Source organism: Sus scrofa, chromosome 2 (assembly GCF_054392235.1).
Source record: "Sus scrofa isolate SSC_HxYL_T2T_F1_AM1 chromosome 2, Sscrofa_HxYL_maternal_Yorkshire_Landrace_v2.0, whole genome shotgun sequence".
Lineage (NCBI taxonomy): Eukaryota > Metazoa > Chordata > Mammalia > Artiodactyla > Suidae > Sus > Sus scrofa.
In genome coordinates this window covers 31,818,737-31,832,081 of record NC_139384.1, presented here as the reverse complement: position 1 = coordinate 31,832,081, position 13,345 = coordinate 31,818,737, and the positions used below count along the sequence as shown (strand labels likewise).

Here is a 13,345-nt window from a genome sequence, read left to right as displayed (position 1 = left end):
AGCAACAGAAACTCTCATAGTTCTAAAGACTGGCATCTGGAATCAAGATGCTGGCAGTACTGTGCTCCTTCTGGAGGATCCAGGGGAGACCTCCTTGCTTGCTTCTTCCTGCTTCTGGTGGCTCTAAGCATTCCTTGCTGGTGGCTGCATCACTCCACTCTGCCTCGATCTTGGGGCCTTTCCTTCCTCTGTGTCCCGTGTCTCTTATAAAGATACGTGTCATTGGCCTTAGGGCCCACCTGCATAATCCAGGACGAGCTAATTTCTAGGTCCTTAATTCTATCTGCAAAAGAACATTTTCCTAAGTAAGATCACATTCACAGGTTCCAGGGTTGGAAAGTAGACATATCTTTTGGGGGCCACCATTCACCCGAGTGTACCATTTGACATTATCTTGTTGGTATATTGTCCATCTTCCCTGAGTTAGAATATAAGCTCTAAACTCTTTATGACAACAACAGCTTGGTTTGTCTGATGCACTGCTGTTTCCCAGGACCTAGGACAATAGAGCCTAGTCTGCAATAAGTACTCTGTAATTATTTGCTGAATGAATGAGAGGTTGTTAGCTTTAATCAAAGAGAATACTCCTAGGTGGGGGTGGGGGTGATTCGCTAAAAAAATTTTTTTTTAAATAATTAACATTAGATGAATGAAAAGTACTTTGCCCAAGATTCCAGAGTGATTCATTTGCAGGGCCAGAACTCAACTCCAGGTGTTCCTTACTTCCAAATTTTACTGTTCCTAATATATGGTCCTTTTATTTCTTTGCTCACCCACAACATATGATTACGTGATCAGGAAATGAGAATAACTCCTCTTACCTAGAAATAGGCTGATGCTTTTTTTTTTTTTCCCAAGCAATGAGAATCTGTCTTTTAAAAAATGAGAATATAGTGTATAAACTTAATACTTCTAAAAGGTGCTAACATGATTTTTCCCCCAAAAGGGAATACTGGTTGGTTTATTAAGTTACACATAATAAGATATTAAATATATTTTGAGCACTAAGTTTTTCCTTTCAAGTTAGTGCACATAAGAAGAGAACCCTCAAAGAGACTAGTGCTTCTGGGGCTGAATTTAACACTATTTAAGGAAAGAAAACCTTAGCTAGGGGACATAACTGTTAACATGGTGATTTGTAAAGCCTGAGACTTCTAATGGGGTCTGACTGTTTCAAGGAAAACATATTTTGTTTCTAGGTAACATTTCAAGTCTGATTATGAACGAATGCTACAAAATTGATCTGTAATGGGAAATACTGTAATGTCACAAAGCATTATTTATATGCTTAATGTGACTGAAAGCATTAATTGCTCGGAGCCAAAATCTGTCCAAGCAAAACATGAACACATATTTTGTACCGCATGTCTCTTACTGTAGATTTTTGAATGAATTCGAGTGTAACAAAGATGTAGTTGGAAAATCTGCACACCCGAAGGTTTTCTTCACCTGCTTGGATTACTGTACTTGTTCCTTGTTAGCAAATGCTGTAGTCATATCTGCTCAGAAGTGCCCAGCAAACAATAGCTATGCAGCTACTTGTTAGCAGCTCAGCAAAAACATCTTGTGGAGTGAAGTGGTGAATGGCTGACTGGATTTTTTTGTTTAAGTCTTCCTAGATTTATTTTGCCACTTTTATAGTAAAATCCAGCTTCCTCCAAGTACATGCAACTAAGACTTGGCTCTCTGTAGTCTTCAAACAAATTTATAGTGCTAGAATTTCCCACTAAAAACCATGAGTGCCGTAACATCCACCACTTTGGCTCACGATGGAGCATTAAAAATCTGAACAGTGGAAAGACTGTGTCATCGGCACTTAAACTCATGAGATTTACATGCACTTGGAAGTATTTCCAAGAATCCATCTGCACTCTCAATTCTGGTCAGTTCCAAGGTCCAGGGCTGGGGAAACACACCCTAGGTAGAAGGCATCCCATCATCCCATGTGTTTGAAGTACCTTTGTAATTTTTTTTCATATAAAATAGAAAACAGGGTCCAATTCCCCACAGAGCACACTGAGGAAAATGAATGTAAGGCTTGGTTATTTCCCTGCCTCGGCGATATTTGTGCAGTGGGAGCGACAAGCACTTACTAATAGCTCTACCAGGCGCTATGCCAAGGACTTACCTACACTAACCATTTAACCCTCACAACAGCCTTCTGGGGTTGATACTCGTTAAAACGAGGATAAGCTGGGTTAAGCTGCGATAACAAACAACCCTCCCATCTCAATGGTTTAAAGCAACAGAGGTTTAATGTTTGCTTTATCAAAATCTGCCACGGTTCTAGGCGACTGTCCACAGCCGCTGTGGTGTGGGGTCCAGCGGGGCATCTGCACATCCACCCGTGGCCACTGGGGGCGTCAAGCATTGGCAAGCAGATGTGGTCACTCCTGAAAGTGACCCGTGTCGTCCTTGCTCACTTTCACTGGTCAAAGCAAATCACGTGGGCTCATCTAGCTTCAAGGGAACAGGAAGTACAATCCTACTGTGGCTTGGGGTGAGGGGTAGAGGTGTTGAAAACCCTGGTGAGTGGCACTCCTGGTAACCAGCGGTAACTACTTTCTATTTTTTCTGTTTTAAAGATAAGGGAATTCTAGAGGGAAATAATGCCCAAAGTTACATACGTTATATAAGTTACAACTCACATGATGGATTGACCAAACCAGGATACCATTGCCAATGAAAGGGAGCAGTTTTAATCAGTACCTCCCTAAATCCTGAGCGAGCTGCACCGACCACTTTGGGATTTACAGACCCTCTCTGTTCCTCCTCTGGCTAGGATCTTCCTCCTCCTCCCGGGTTGAGGAGTCCATGGGCCAAAGGGTTTTGCCCACTTAAAGCCTCTGCTTCTGGACCATGCTCCAAGTTCCTGTAGCACCTCAGAATTCCCTGCCCAGGTAACCTCAAGCCTCTTTCAGAGCCTGTGTGTGCACCCCACAAGTGCCTCTTGCAAAGGGCAGACAAAGCCAGATGTGCACACGCCTAGGCCCAAAGGACCCAAGGGCCAGCTGGGGGACTCTGTTTGAACATGCAGGCTGAGGTATCCACACGCGTACATGGAGTCCTGTGGTAGGAGGAAAAGTGGTCGAGTGACCCATTGATCATTTCCCCTTCTTACTCCCACTTGGGCTCACAAGAGTTCTGGGTGAGCCTGCCATAACGCTGGGACAATCAGAACTGTCCTGGTCACACTGGAACATGTGGTTTCCCTGTACAGAAATGGCAGATCCGGGATACAAATCCCCATTTCTATAGCAGAGGACCCCATCCTCTTACTTCACTATGTTGCCTCCAATTAAAGAGCCCCTTAGTGAAACCACAGTTAGAATTACTCCAATTTTTAAAATTGACAGCAACACGGGGTGTAATTTGAAAACTTAAGATCACTGGGATGAGATGCAGAGCTGGCAGCATGGAAAGACAGGTCAAAAAGCCTGGCTGGATTGGAGGTCGAGCTCTGCCACCCAGGCATCCTGTGATCTCAGCAGGTCAGCTTTCTCCCAAAAAGCCTGTTCTGACCATACAAGGGACAATAACGACAATGATAATACCCAGCTCTCAGGGTAGTTGCAAAGATGAGGTGAGTAATGCACATGCAACAACTCCAAGGACTGAAACGTGAGGCACAAAAAAGGACTTTTTCCCGATGACCTTCCCGAGAAGGTCAAATGTCAGAGGTCAGGAAGATCAATGTCTACCAGCACCAGGCTGCTGGTTAATGGTCTTGCCGGAGATTTAGAATTCTTGTGTGATGTGTTTTAAACCTGAAAATTGATCTATTACTGGGTGAAACTGAATGGATTAAATAACAAAGGAATAGTTTTTAATGTTTGTATCTGGTGAGGCTATTCCAAAGTTAGGGGTATGTGGCAGGGATTTGGAACTCAATTCAAGAGCAGATCATAGTCTCTGTACATTCAAAAAACACTCAGGGACCCAACTGGGAAAGGTTATATCTTCCGAGGAGGAAACTGAGGTCCAGAGGGATTAAGCCTGTGCTTTTCCCTTTCTCTGGATTGAGGCAGAGTGAGACTCAAGCACCTTCCCCGACTCCAGTTCTCTTTAAAGACTCAACATTCTCAACTGAAAAATGGCAACAATTCCTACCTTATAGAAGAGAAATAAGGATGAATTAAGGTAACAACCGTAAAGCACTGTGTGTGATCAGTGCTCAGGAAATGGCAACCACTTTTTTTTTTAAATTAAAGGACAACTGATTTACAATGTTTCTTCAACTTCTGTTGTACAGCAAAGTGACCCAATCACATACAGTCCCTGTGCTGTACAGTAGGGCCCCACTGCCCATCCATTCCAATTCTAAGAGTTTGCATCCAAAAACCCTGAACTGCCTGTCTCATCCTACTTCCTCCCCCTCCTCTCTGGCATCCACAAGTCTGCCCTCCTTGGCCGTGATCTGTTTCTGGTTTGCAGATAGGATCATCTATGCCACATTTTATATGCCACAAATAAGTGATATCATATGGTATTTGCCTTTCTCTTTCTGGCTTACTTCACTGAGTATGGGACTCTCTAGTTCCATCCATGTTGCTGGGTAACCATTTTTATTATTACACCAAAGTAGGGTCCTTTACATATTTCAGCATCAAAGATTTTATTTATCTGTGGTTACTTTTAGATTTCAATGCATGGCATTAGTGACTGATAGAGGTTTTCATTTATCAGAAAATTGTCAAAGGTGTGTTTTTTTGTTTTAAATACATGAAAGAAAAGTGGGGTTTTTTTTTTTGAAATTCACATCTTTAAAAAAAAAGTTCATGTGGTTATTAACTATAAGAAGCTGAGGATTTTTAATGACTCATAGCAGATTGGTGATAAACCAGAGAATGTGTTGTGGCTGAGCTGCTAAGATACTGGAGGTAAAGAAAGAACCCCATAGAGAGCACCTCCAGGTGACTTTAGAGTTAGATCCACCCACTAGCTGAATGACTATAGGCCAACTACTTCCATTCGGCAAACCTCCTTTCCCTTCTCTGTAAAAGGAGGTAAGAGCAGCACCAGCCTGCCTAGGTGGTTGTTGAGTCTCCACAAGACCCTGAATGTGAAGCACTTTGCCCCAGGCCTGATGCTTCATCAGTGGAGCTGGGTGACTCTCTTAAAGGGTATAGAACACATGCTAAGTAATAAAGAGCAATCATTTAGAGAAAGAAATATTGCCATTTGCAGCAACATGGATGAACTTAGAGAATATCAGTGAAGTAAGTTAGACAGAGAAAGGGAACTATTATATGACATTATAATATCATATTATATGATATCACTTATATATAGAATCTAAAAAATAAAACAGGAGTTCCAGTTATGGCTCAGTGGAAACAAGCCTGGCTAGTATCCAGGAGGACTCGGGTTCGACCCCTGGCCTGGCCCAGTGGGTTAAGAATCCAGCATTGCTGTGAGCTGTGGTGTAGGTCATGGATGTGGCTCGGATCCTGCATTGCTGTGGCTGTGGCTGTGGCATAAGCCAGTGGCTGTAGTTCCAATCTGACCCCCTGCCTGGGAACTTCCATATGCCTCGGGTGCTGCCCTAAAAATAAATACATAAATAAAATAATAGTAATAATACAAATGAATCTGTTTACAAAATAGAAACAGACTCACAGACATAGAAAACAAACTTTTCGTAACCAAAGGAGAAAGGGATGGGGCAGGGATAAAATAGGATTATAGGATTAACAGATACATACTACTATAGGTAAAATAGATAAGTAACAGGGTTTACTGTAGAGCACAGGGAATTATAGCCAATATCTTGTAATGACCTATAATGGAAAATAATCTGAAAATAATATATATATATAACTGAATCACTTTGCTGTACACCTGAAACTAGCACAATATCATCAATCAATCAATTATATTTCGATTTTTTAGAAAAGAGATTGTTTAGCGAATACTCTAAACTTTATTTTCAGGCAGGGGTGACTCGGGGCGCAGGCACTCACTCGGGAGCTGGGTCACCAGGCGCAGGAGGCCGGGGCGGAAGTCCTCAGGAAGGCCAGTGGGCTTGCCGGTGGCTGGATTCACAAAGACGTGGACTGCGGATCCAGTGGTACAGGCCAAAGCGGCGAACTGTGCCAGCCTGGGGTGGCCGAAGAAAAAGCCATCACTGAAGTCCCGGTGCTCAACAGCAGGCAGGTCTCCGGCGGGCTTGGGGGGAAACAGAGCCAGGCGGTAATGCACGCTGGAGCGACCCACTTTGTCCACGGCGAGCGCAGCCACCGGGATCTGCGGAAAGCCCACCGGTGTGTGGAAGGTGCACTGATTGGTCACCATGAAGCCCACCGTGGGGGACGTGCGCAAGCCCGTTTTCAGGCCACAGTACCTGGAAAGTTACATCACCGTGCTTAGTCAGGGTCCCCAGGATGCTCTCCCCCAGCCCAATGACAATGTGGTTCAGTCCCCAGGTGTGGGACTCAGCTTCCAATGGCCTGAAATCACATTGCAGCTCCCCCATCCACTAGCTGGGTGACCTTGGGCAAGTTACTTAGCTTCTCTGTACCCCAATTTTCACAATAATGTAATGTTCACAACCCCAGTACCTACCTCCTAGGCTGAGAATTAAATGGCAAGTGTCATCTAATGCAGTATAGCATTTAACATATTAACAGTTCACAGTGGGAGTTCCTGTCATGGCTCAGCGGAAACAAATTCGACTAGGAACCAAGAAGTTGAGGGTTCAATCCCTGGCCTTGCTCAGTGGGTTAAGGATCTGGCGTTGCCGTGAGCTGCGTCGGTGTAGGTCGCAGATGTGGGTCGGATCTAGCATTGCTGTGGCTGTGGGGTAGGCAGGCAGCTACAGCTCTGACTGGACCCCTAGCCTGGGAACCTCCGTATGCCGCAGGTGTGGTCCTAAAAGACAAAAACAAATAAACAAACAAACAAATGGTTCACAGATACGGTAAGTTCTCACTAAAAAACTATTATTAATATTATTGTGTCTACCCTGTCCTTACCTCTCATGGTGAAAATTCAGGTACTTCTGTGTAAATGAGAGAGGTTTTTTTGGTTGTTTGTTTTTGTTTTTAGGGCCACACTTGGGAGTCAAATAGGAGCTGCAACTGCTGGCCTACACCACAGCCACAGCCACAGCAGATCCGAGTGGCATCTGTGACCCACACGACAGTTTGCAGCTTGTGGCAATGTGGGATCTTTAACCTACTGAGTGAAGCCAAGGATCAAACCTGCATTCTCATGGATACTAGTCAGGTTTGTAACCCACTGAGCTACAACAGGAACTCCTGGGAGAGTTATTTTGTCTCTTATTTTTGCTACTAGATTTTAATTTCTTTAAGAACGGGTTGAATTTTGCTATCAGATTTGGTGACTAGAAATAAGGCTGGGCTTGAGATAAAAGTGGAGGTTGAACAGAATAGGAAATAAGCCTAAGGGTGCGTTATAGCCTCACTCCTCCTCTCTAAAGAGGCCTACTTATGATTTAAATATTTTAATCACGTTGCCTTACTGTCGTCTTCTTTTTTTTTTGAGAAAATTAAGATTGAATGTGAAAATTTACTGTGAGGGAACAATTGTGGTTTGTATAAAGGTTTGACGACAAAGCAGTTCCCTGAATTCCTGTTCATGGAAACAAGCTACAAGTCTCCACCCGGGGGAGGGGGGCACTGTGGGTGCCTGTGGCCAGCTACCCTGAACACCCACTGATGTCACCCATAGTGACATTAGATAGGTTCATTAACTGACATGGAAAGCTGTTCAGTGAAAAAGATCACATTACAGAACAGTTATGTACCGTTCGATCTCATGTGTTGTTATACGAACATACTGGTTTATGTACTTATCGCCTAAAAAAAAAAAAACTTTGAAAGGACAGACTCCCAAATGGTTTCGGTAGTTATCTAGCAATGGAATTTTGGATACTTTTTTTTCTTCTTTTGTTTGCATGAATTTCCCAGAATGAACATGATTTGCCTTTGAAATTAAAAAGAAGTGTTATTTTTTTAAATATCTGAATATAGATGTCATGTTTTAAAACAGCACTGGAGAGACTGCAGGCTGGCAAAGCAAGGCTCTCTCTTCTGGCCGTTGGGATACTGCTTCTGGCTGCCGTCCCGGAGAAGCCTTCCTCCTGGACCCGAGAGAAGGACAAGGGAGCAGGAAAAGGAAAGCCTGCTCGTCAGTGTGGCTCCAAGATCCAGTGAGGGCCACATTCCCTCGTTTTCATCTCCTCTGCTTCTTTGCTGCCACCTTCTCCTCATTCTTTTAAAGCACCGACAGGAAAGGCATGGTGCCTCTTCCCACTGGGAGTCCAGTGTTTCCTGAACTCCCTGTAACTCTGAGCGCAGCCAGGATAGCTTTAAATAATTAAAATGCTGGAGTCCTTTTAAATGATGTCATCGATGAGCACCTGGTCTCCAGGGCTGTGCTGGGTGTCTTACATTTTGAATTCAGTCTTTACAACCACCCTGCAAGGCAGGTCTCACTTTGCTCATTTTATAGGAAAGAAAGCAAAGCAGGGGGAGCTGAACAAATTTCTCAAAGGCATGTGTGCAGGAAGCGGTGGGCCAGGCCGAAACTTCAGGCTCTCCAAATTCACATTTTCTCCTCCCTTCTGCCTTTCTAGATGGTGAAGCCAAAATCTCAGTCCAGTGAATGAATTGCATTCTCTTTCAGTGTTGAGTGATAGCTTCATCACGTTGGGACAAGAGGCCTCCTGTTTGTAAGTTCATAACCCTTCTGATTTGGTTGGTGGCAACAATAGGGTTACTCAGTGAGAATTTTTTCTTCTTCTTTTCTTTTTTTTTTTTTTTACTTTTTTTGAGGTTTTAATTTTTTTTTTTTGTCTTTTTGTCTTTTTTGCTGTTGTTGTTGTTGCTATTTCTTGGGCCGCTCCCGCGGCATATGGAGGTTCCCAGGCTAGGGGTTGAATCAGAGCTGTAGCCACCGGCCTACGCCAGAGCCACAGCAACGCAGGATCCGAGCCGTGTCTGCAACCTACACCACAGCTCACGGCAACGCCAGATCCTTAACCCACTGAGCAAGGGCAGGGACCGAACCCGCAACCTCATGGTTCCTAGTCGGATTCGTTAACCACTGCGCCACGACGGGAACTCCTGAGGTTTTAATTTTTATCTGCATTTATATATACATACACTCTCTAATAAGTCAAGTTGTTGCTCGAGGCTTGTGACAAAACCAGTAGTTCTCTGCTGGCTATACCAGTGGTTATAGTCTAGGTCAGGATGTTCATTCATTCATTCCACACCTGCCCTTTCTTAGATACTGAAGCTACAACACTGGATAAGAGAATCCTCTCCTCTGCAGTTCTCAGTTTCAGGGCAGCAGCAGGGTGGAATGTGTGTCTGCTCTTGTCCTCCCTTTGGCAAGAAGAAGGTGCTGGTTGTGTTCCTGCTTGGCTCCCCTTACGCTTTTTTCTTCTTCTGTCCCTTTGTTCCTTTCCCCAGCAAACCCTCACTGTGCACTGCTGGGCATGGAAGGGAGGGCCATGAACTACCAGCTGGTGACAGGCTCTCCCTTCTCGTAGCCTTGGTCTAGAGGGGATTCGATCATGATGTAGGGTGATGGATGCTAGGCAGGGAAAGTGCAGGGGCTCTGGGAGCTTCGAAGCGGGGCGCCTGACTCCAGCCTTGGTATAAGGAAGACTTTCTGAGGATGTGACGGCTGAGCTAAGGGAAAAATGTATGACATTAGGAGAAAGGGCCTTCCAGAGGGAAGAACAGCATATGTGATGGCCCAGAGGCCAGAGTCAGTAGGGCACATTTCGGAGATCACACAAGCCCCCCATGGCTGGAACACAGACTGCCAGAGGAGTCTGGTAAGGAGGCCGGGGCCAGGCTGGGGAGGGTCTTGGTAAGGAATTTGGATTTTAAACTGGGGGCACTGGGGAGGCACTGCATAGGCTGTGGGCCAGGAGAGGTAAGACCAAGTTTATTTAGTAAAACCGTGGCTTCGAACTGAACAACAGGTTAGATGTAAACAATCACGTCTGCAGAATAACGGGCAACTATGTAGTTCTGGCAAAGACCATGGTGACAGCAGAGATAGAGAAAACTAGATGGAATCAGGAGATTTTGGATAAGGTCTGATGATAAATCAGAATGAAGGAGACAAAAGGGCCCAAGATCACTCCCAGGCTGGGTGACTTCATGATGACATCATTTGTGGAAAGAGGAAACGTGAGAAGAGCCTCGGGGTAAAGACAGGAACGTGATAAGTTCCACTTTGAACAGGTTGAGCTGGGATGCCTGCAAGACACTAGGAAGAGGGGAGCAGTAGGGGTAATAACACCCCCAACTGACATGTATTTCGCTCTGAGCTGCAGGTGAGGCCATCCATCAAGTACACAAACGGGATTATCTATCTAAGAGGCAACTGGATCTACGGGTCTGATGCTCAGAAAGAGGTTTGGAGATTGGAATTGAGCTCAGATCTAACATCTGGGAACTAGGCAGGGAGTATGAGGGGTGGAGACTGGCTGGTGTAACACCCTCCCTGTGGCAGCCCCATGGTGAGCTGGAAAGTAAATGACCCCATGTAAATTCAGACTGAAAAAATACTGTCTTTAAAAAGAAATACCAAGAGTTCCCACTGTGGCACAATAGGATTGGCAGCATCTTGGGAGTACTGGGACACAGGTTTGATCCCCACCTAGGCACAGTGGATTAAAGATCTGGCGTTGCTGCAGCTGCAGCTTAGGTCACACTTGCAGCTCAGATCTGATCCCTGGCCCGGGAACTCCATATGCTTCGGGGTGGCCAAAAAAGAAAACAAACAAACAAACAAACAAGAAATACCACACCTCAAATGGAGTCATTTGTGCCTTCAGACAGCAAACCAAGACTTAACTGCACTTTCAACCCCTCCTAGAGATGTCACCTTTGAAACAGTCAGAAAAGTCCCTCTACAGGAGCAAGGTTATCTATGTGATAAAGATCCCTGCCTTGCCCTTCCCCTCAAAGAAGGTGGCTTAGACTGAAACAATCCTTCCTTCTCTTTTGCTGATACCTTCTTGACCCTCCCTCCTCCTGCCTGTAAAAACCTTCCATTTTGTACATCTCCTCAGAGCACCCTTCTATTTAACTAGACGGGCTGAATAAAGCCAATTAGATCTTCACATTTACTTAGTTGAATTTTGTTTTCTTAACACTGGGCAGACTAAATAAAACTCATGTGTGGCCTGCCTGGATTTGTCTTTCTGGCCTCCCGGTTTGTGACCCCTGGGAGAGATGGTAAACAATGGGAGAGGGAGGGCTGGTCCAGGAGAGAACATAGAAGGGAGTGAACTTGAGCCCAGAGTTCCAGCCTAACACACAAAACAAGGGGCTTTGAATAAGCTCTCAATTGATGATTTCTTAGGATGCAGCAAGAGACTGATTGAGTGTCTGATTCGGATGCTGCCTAATAACTGAGTGAGGCAAAGGCCCACTTTCTATGCTTTCTCACACATGGTGAGTAAACTTTAGAATGAAGGGTTGACTGAGTTGGGAGACCCCCTTGGGGCTCCCCTAGTACTGGGACTCTCCAACACGGTTGTGGATCAGAATCTCCTGTGGAACCTGCGAAACGTCCAGATCCCCAGCATCCTTAGGACCTCCTGAATCAGTGTACACGGAGGGCCCGGGCATCCTGATCTAACAAGGCCCCAGGTGATTGGGATGCCCACACCTAGCATAGGAGGTGTTCCTCTGGGGCTACCCCCTTGGATAAGGAAACAGCCCAGAGAGGTGAAGCAAGTTGCTCGCCTGCACACAGCCAGAAAGGGCAGGCTCTGTCAACACTGCCGGTCACTCCAGCCCTTTCCACTAACCTTCTCATCCCCAGACTCAGCCCCAGCCCAGGTTTGGAGACTATGGGGCAGTCATGGCTCAGAATCAGACCAGTATTGTTCATGACCTCACACTGACTCTGCACCCAATTCCAACAGCTGGGTTCCTTCTTATCTTATTCCCCCTCCCCCAAGCTCCTGCCTCCTTCCTCAGGTCTACAGGGTCTGCCTGACCCCAGTGCTGAGGCCCTGCCTCGGTGCCTCCCCAGGCAGGAGGTGTAGACACAGGAGAGACCCAGTGCCTCTGGGTCTGTGCGAGGACACAGTCCTGTCACCTCCTGAGTCTGGAGAGAAGGGCCTGTCAGACGGCAGGAGGCCAGTGGGCATACGGCACAAATACACCTTTTAGAAGGGGAGGCTATGTTTGCCACTGGGTATACGGAGTATAGGATGGGCCATGGCTTGCGGTCAGCTCCCTGGCGGGATTCCAGCAGAACGTCCATCCCCACACTCCCCGAAACTAAGAATAAGCACAAGCCGGGCAGCGTGGCCCCGTGACTAGGCTGAGTCCTCAAGGAGCATCACGTGAGCAGCTGAAGGGAAACAGCACAAGGAGGCCCCTGCCTGGGTGGTGGTAGTAGGTTATGCCGTTACAAAGGAGAAATATATAAACACTTAGAAATACAGACCTAGGGAGAAAATGCCCTAAATGTGAGTGTGCATAAAGCTAAAAGATTAATGTGATGAAATTAACACTTAGGAATATACTCTGTGCCTTTATATACTTAATTTATCTTCAGCCAAGCCTCTTTGGATACTGCATTTACAGAATGATTTTGGTTTCCAAGGACTAACTGGAATTAACTGTATGCCAATTCCCATGCCAGCTATTTCTGTTGACCTTGCCCTGCAATATAAAATGTGGTTAAGGGCTGAAGTCATTAGACCTGGATTTGCATCATGGCACGGCTGTTGAATGACTTCAGTGAGTCACGCGACATCCCAGAGCCTCAGTTTTCCTCATCTCTAAAATGAAGATGGTAACACAGCCCTGAGTGGATTTTTGTGACTTACAGGGAAATGGATATCTCATATGTTCTGGCTGATTTCTGCAACTTAAAGATTTCTGTTGTTATTTTTGTCGGTTGTGTAAGCTTTTTAAGCAGCTTTGGTCTCTAGGGGTGGAAGCTTGCATTGTCTTTGGGCCAAACGTTTCCTTTATTTGGGGAAGACCCCTTGTGTCAGCTCCCTGGGGAGCCAAGCAGAGTGTGGACAAGGTGATCTCACAGGGGGACTGCTACTGAAAAGGTCACTGTGCTGCTCCTCTGAGTGGCTTCAAAAGCAGTGGACGTGAGAATCAGGTGAGCAAAGCTGGAGGAAAAGGACAGGGTGGATGAGGCATGGTGACTGTTACACTTTAGGAACTTGAAGGAAGAACCAAGGGATGCTTTAAAGAGGTGAGAGGATGGGTTCAGCAATCGAGTCAGAGTAAGTCTGAGCTGATGCAATTTGCACAGAAATTTATTATAGAATTTAATGATTGCTGCGTTGTCATAACAACAGGAATTTACTCAAGAGGTACAA

At 45.5% G+C, this 13,345-nt stretch overlaps 1 protein-coding gene across 39 annotated transcripts in view; it reads right to left on the bottom strand.

Annotated features, from left to right (window-relative positions):
- LOC100737821 (uncharacterized) overlaps positions 1–13,345 on the bottom strand; it is a 333,963-nt gene that overhangs the window by 135,219 nt on the left and 185,399 nt on the right. For 29 of the 39 annotated variants that reach the window (XM_085011547.1, XM_085011546.1, XM_085011544.1 and 26 more), the window contains exon 3: positions 5,964–6,343. In XM_085011547.1, coding sequence (XP_084867673.1) covers positions 5,964–6,343 — 380 coding nt within the window. Of the gene's footprint in view, positions 1–5,903; positions 6,344–13,345 lie in introns of those variants that run through there. The other 10 variants (XM_085011558.1, XM_085011561.1, XM_085011566.1 and 7 more) reach the window with 2 other exon arrangements.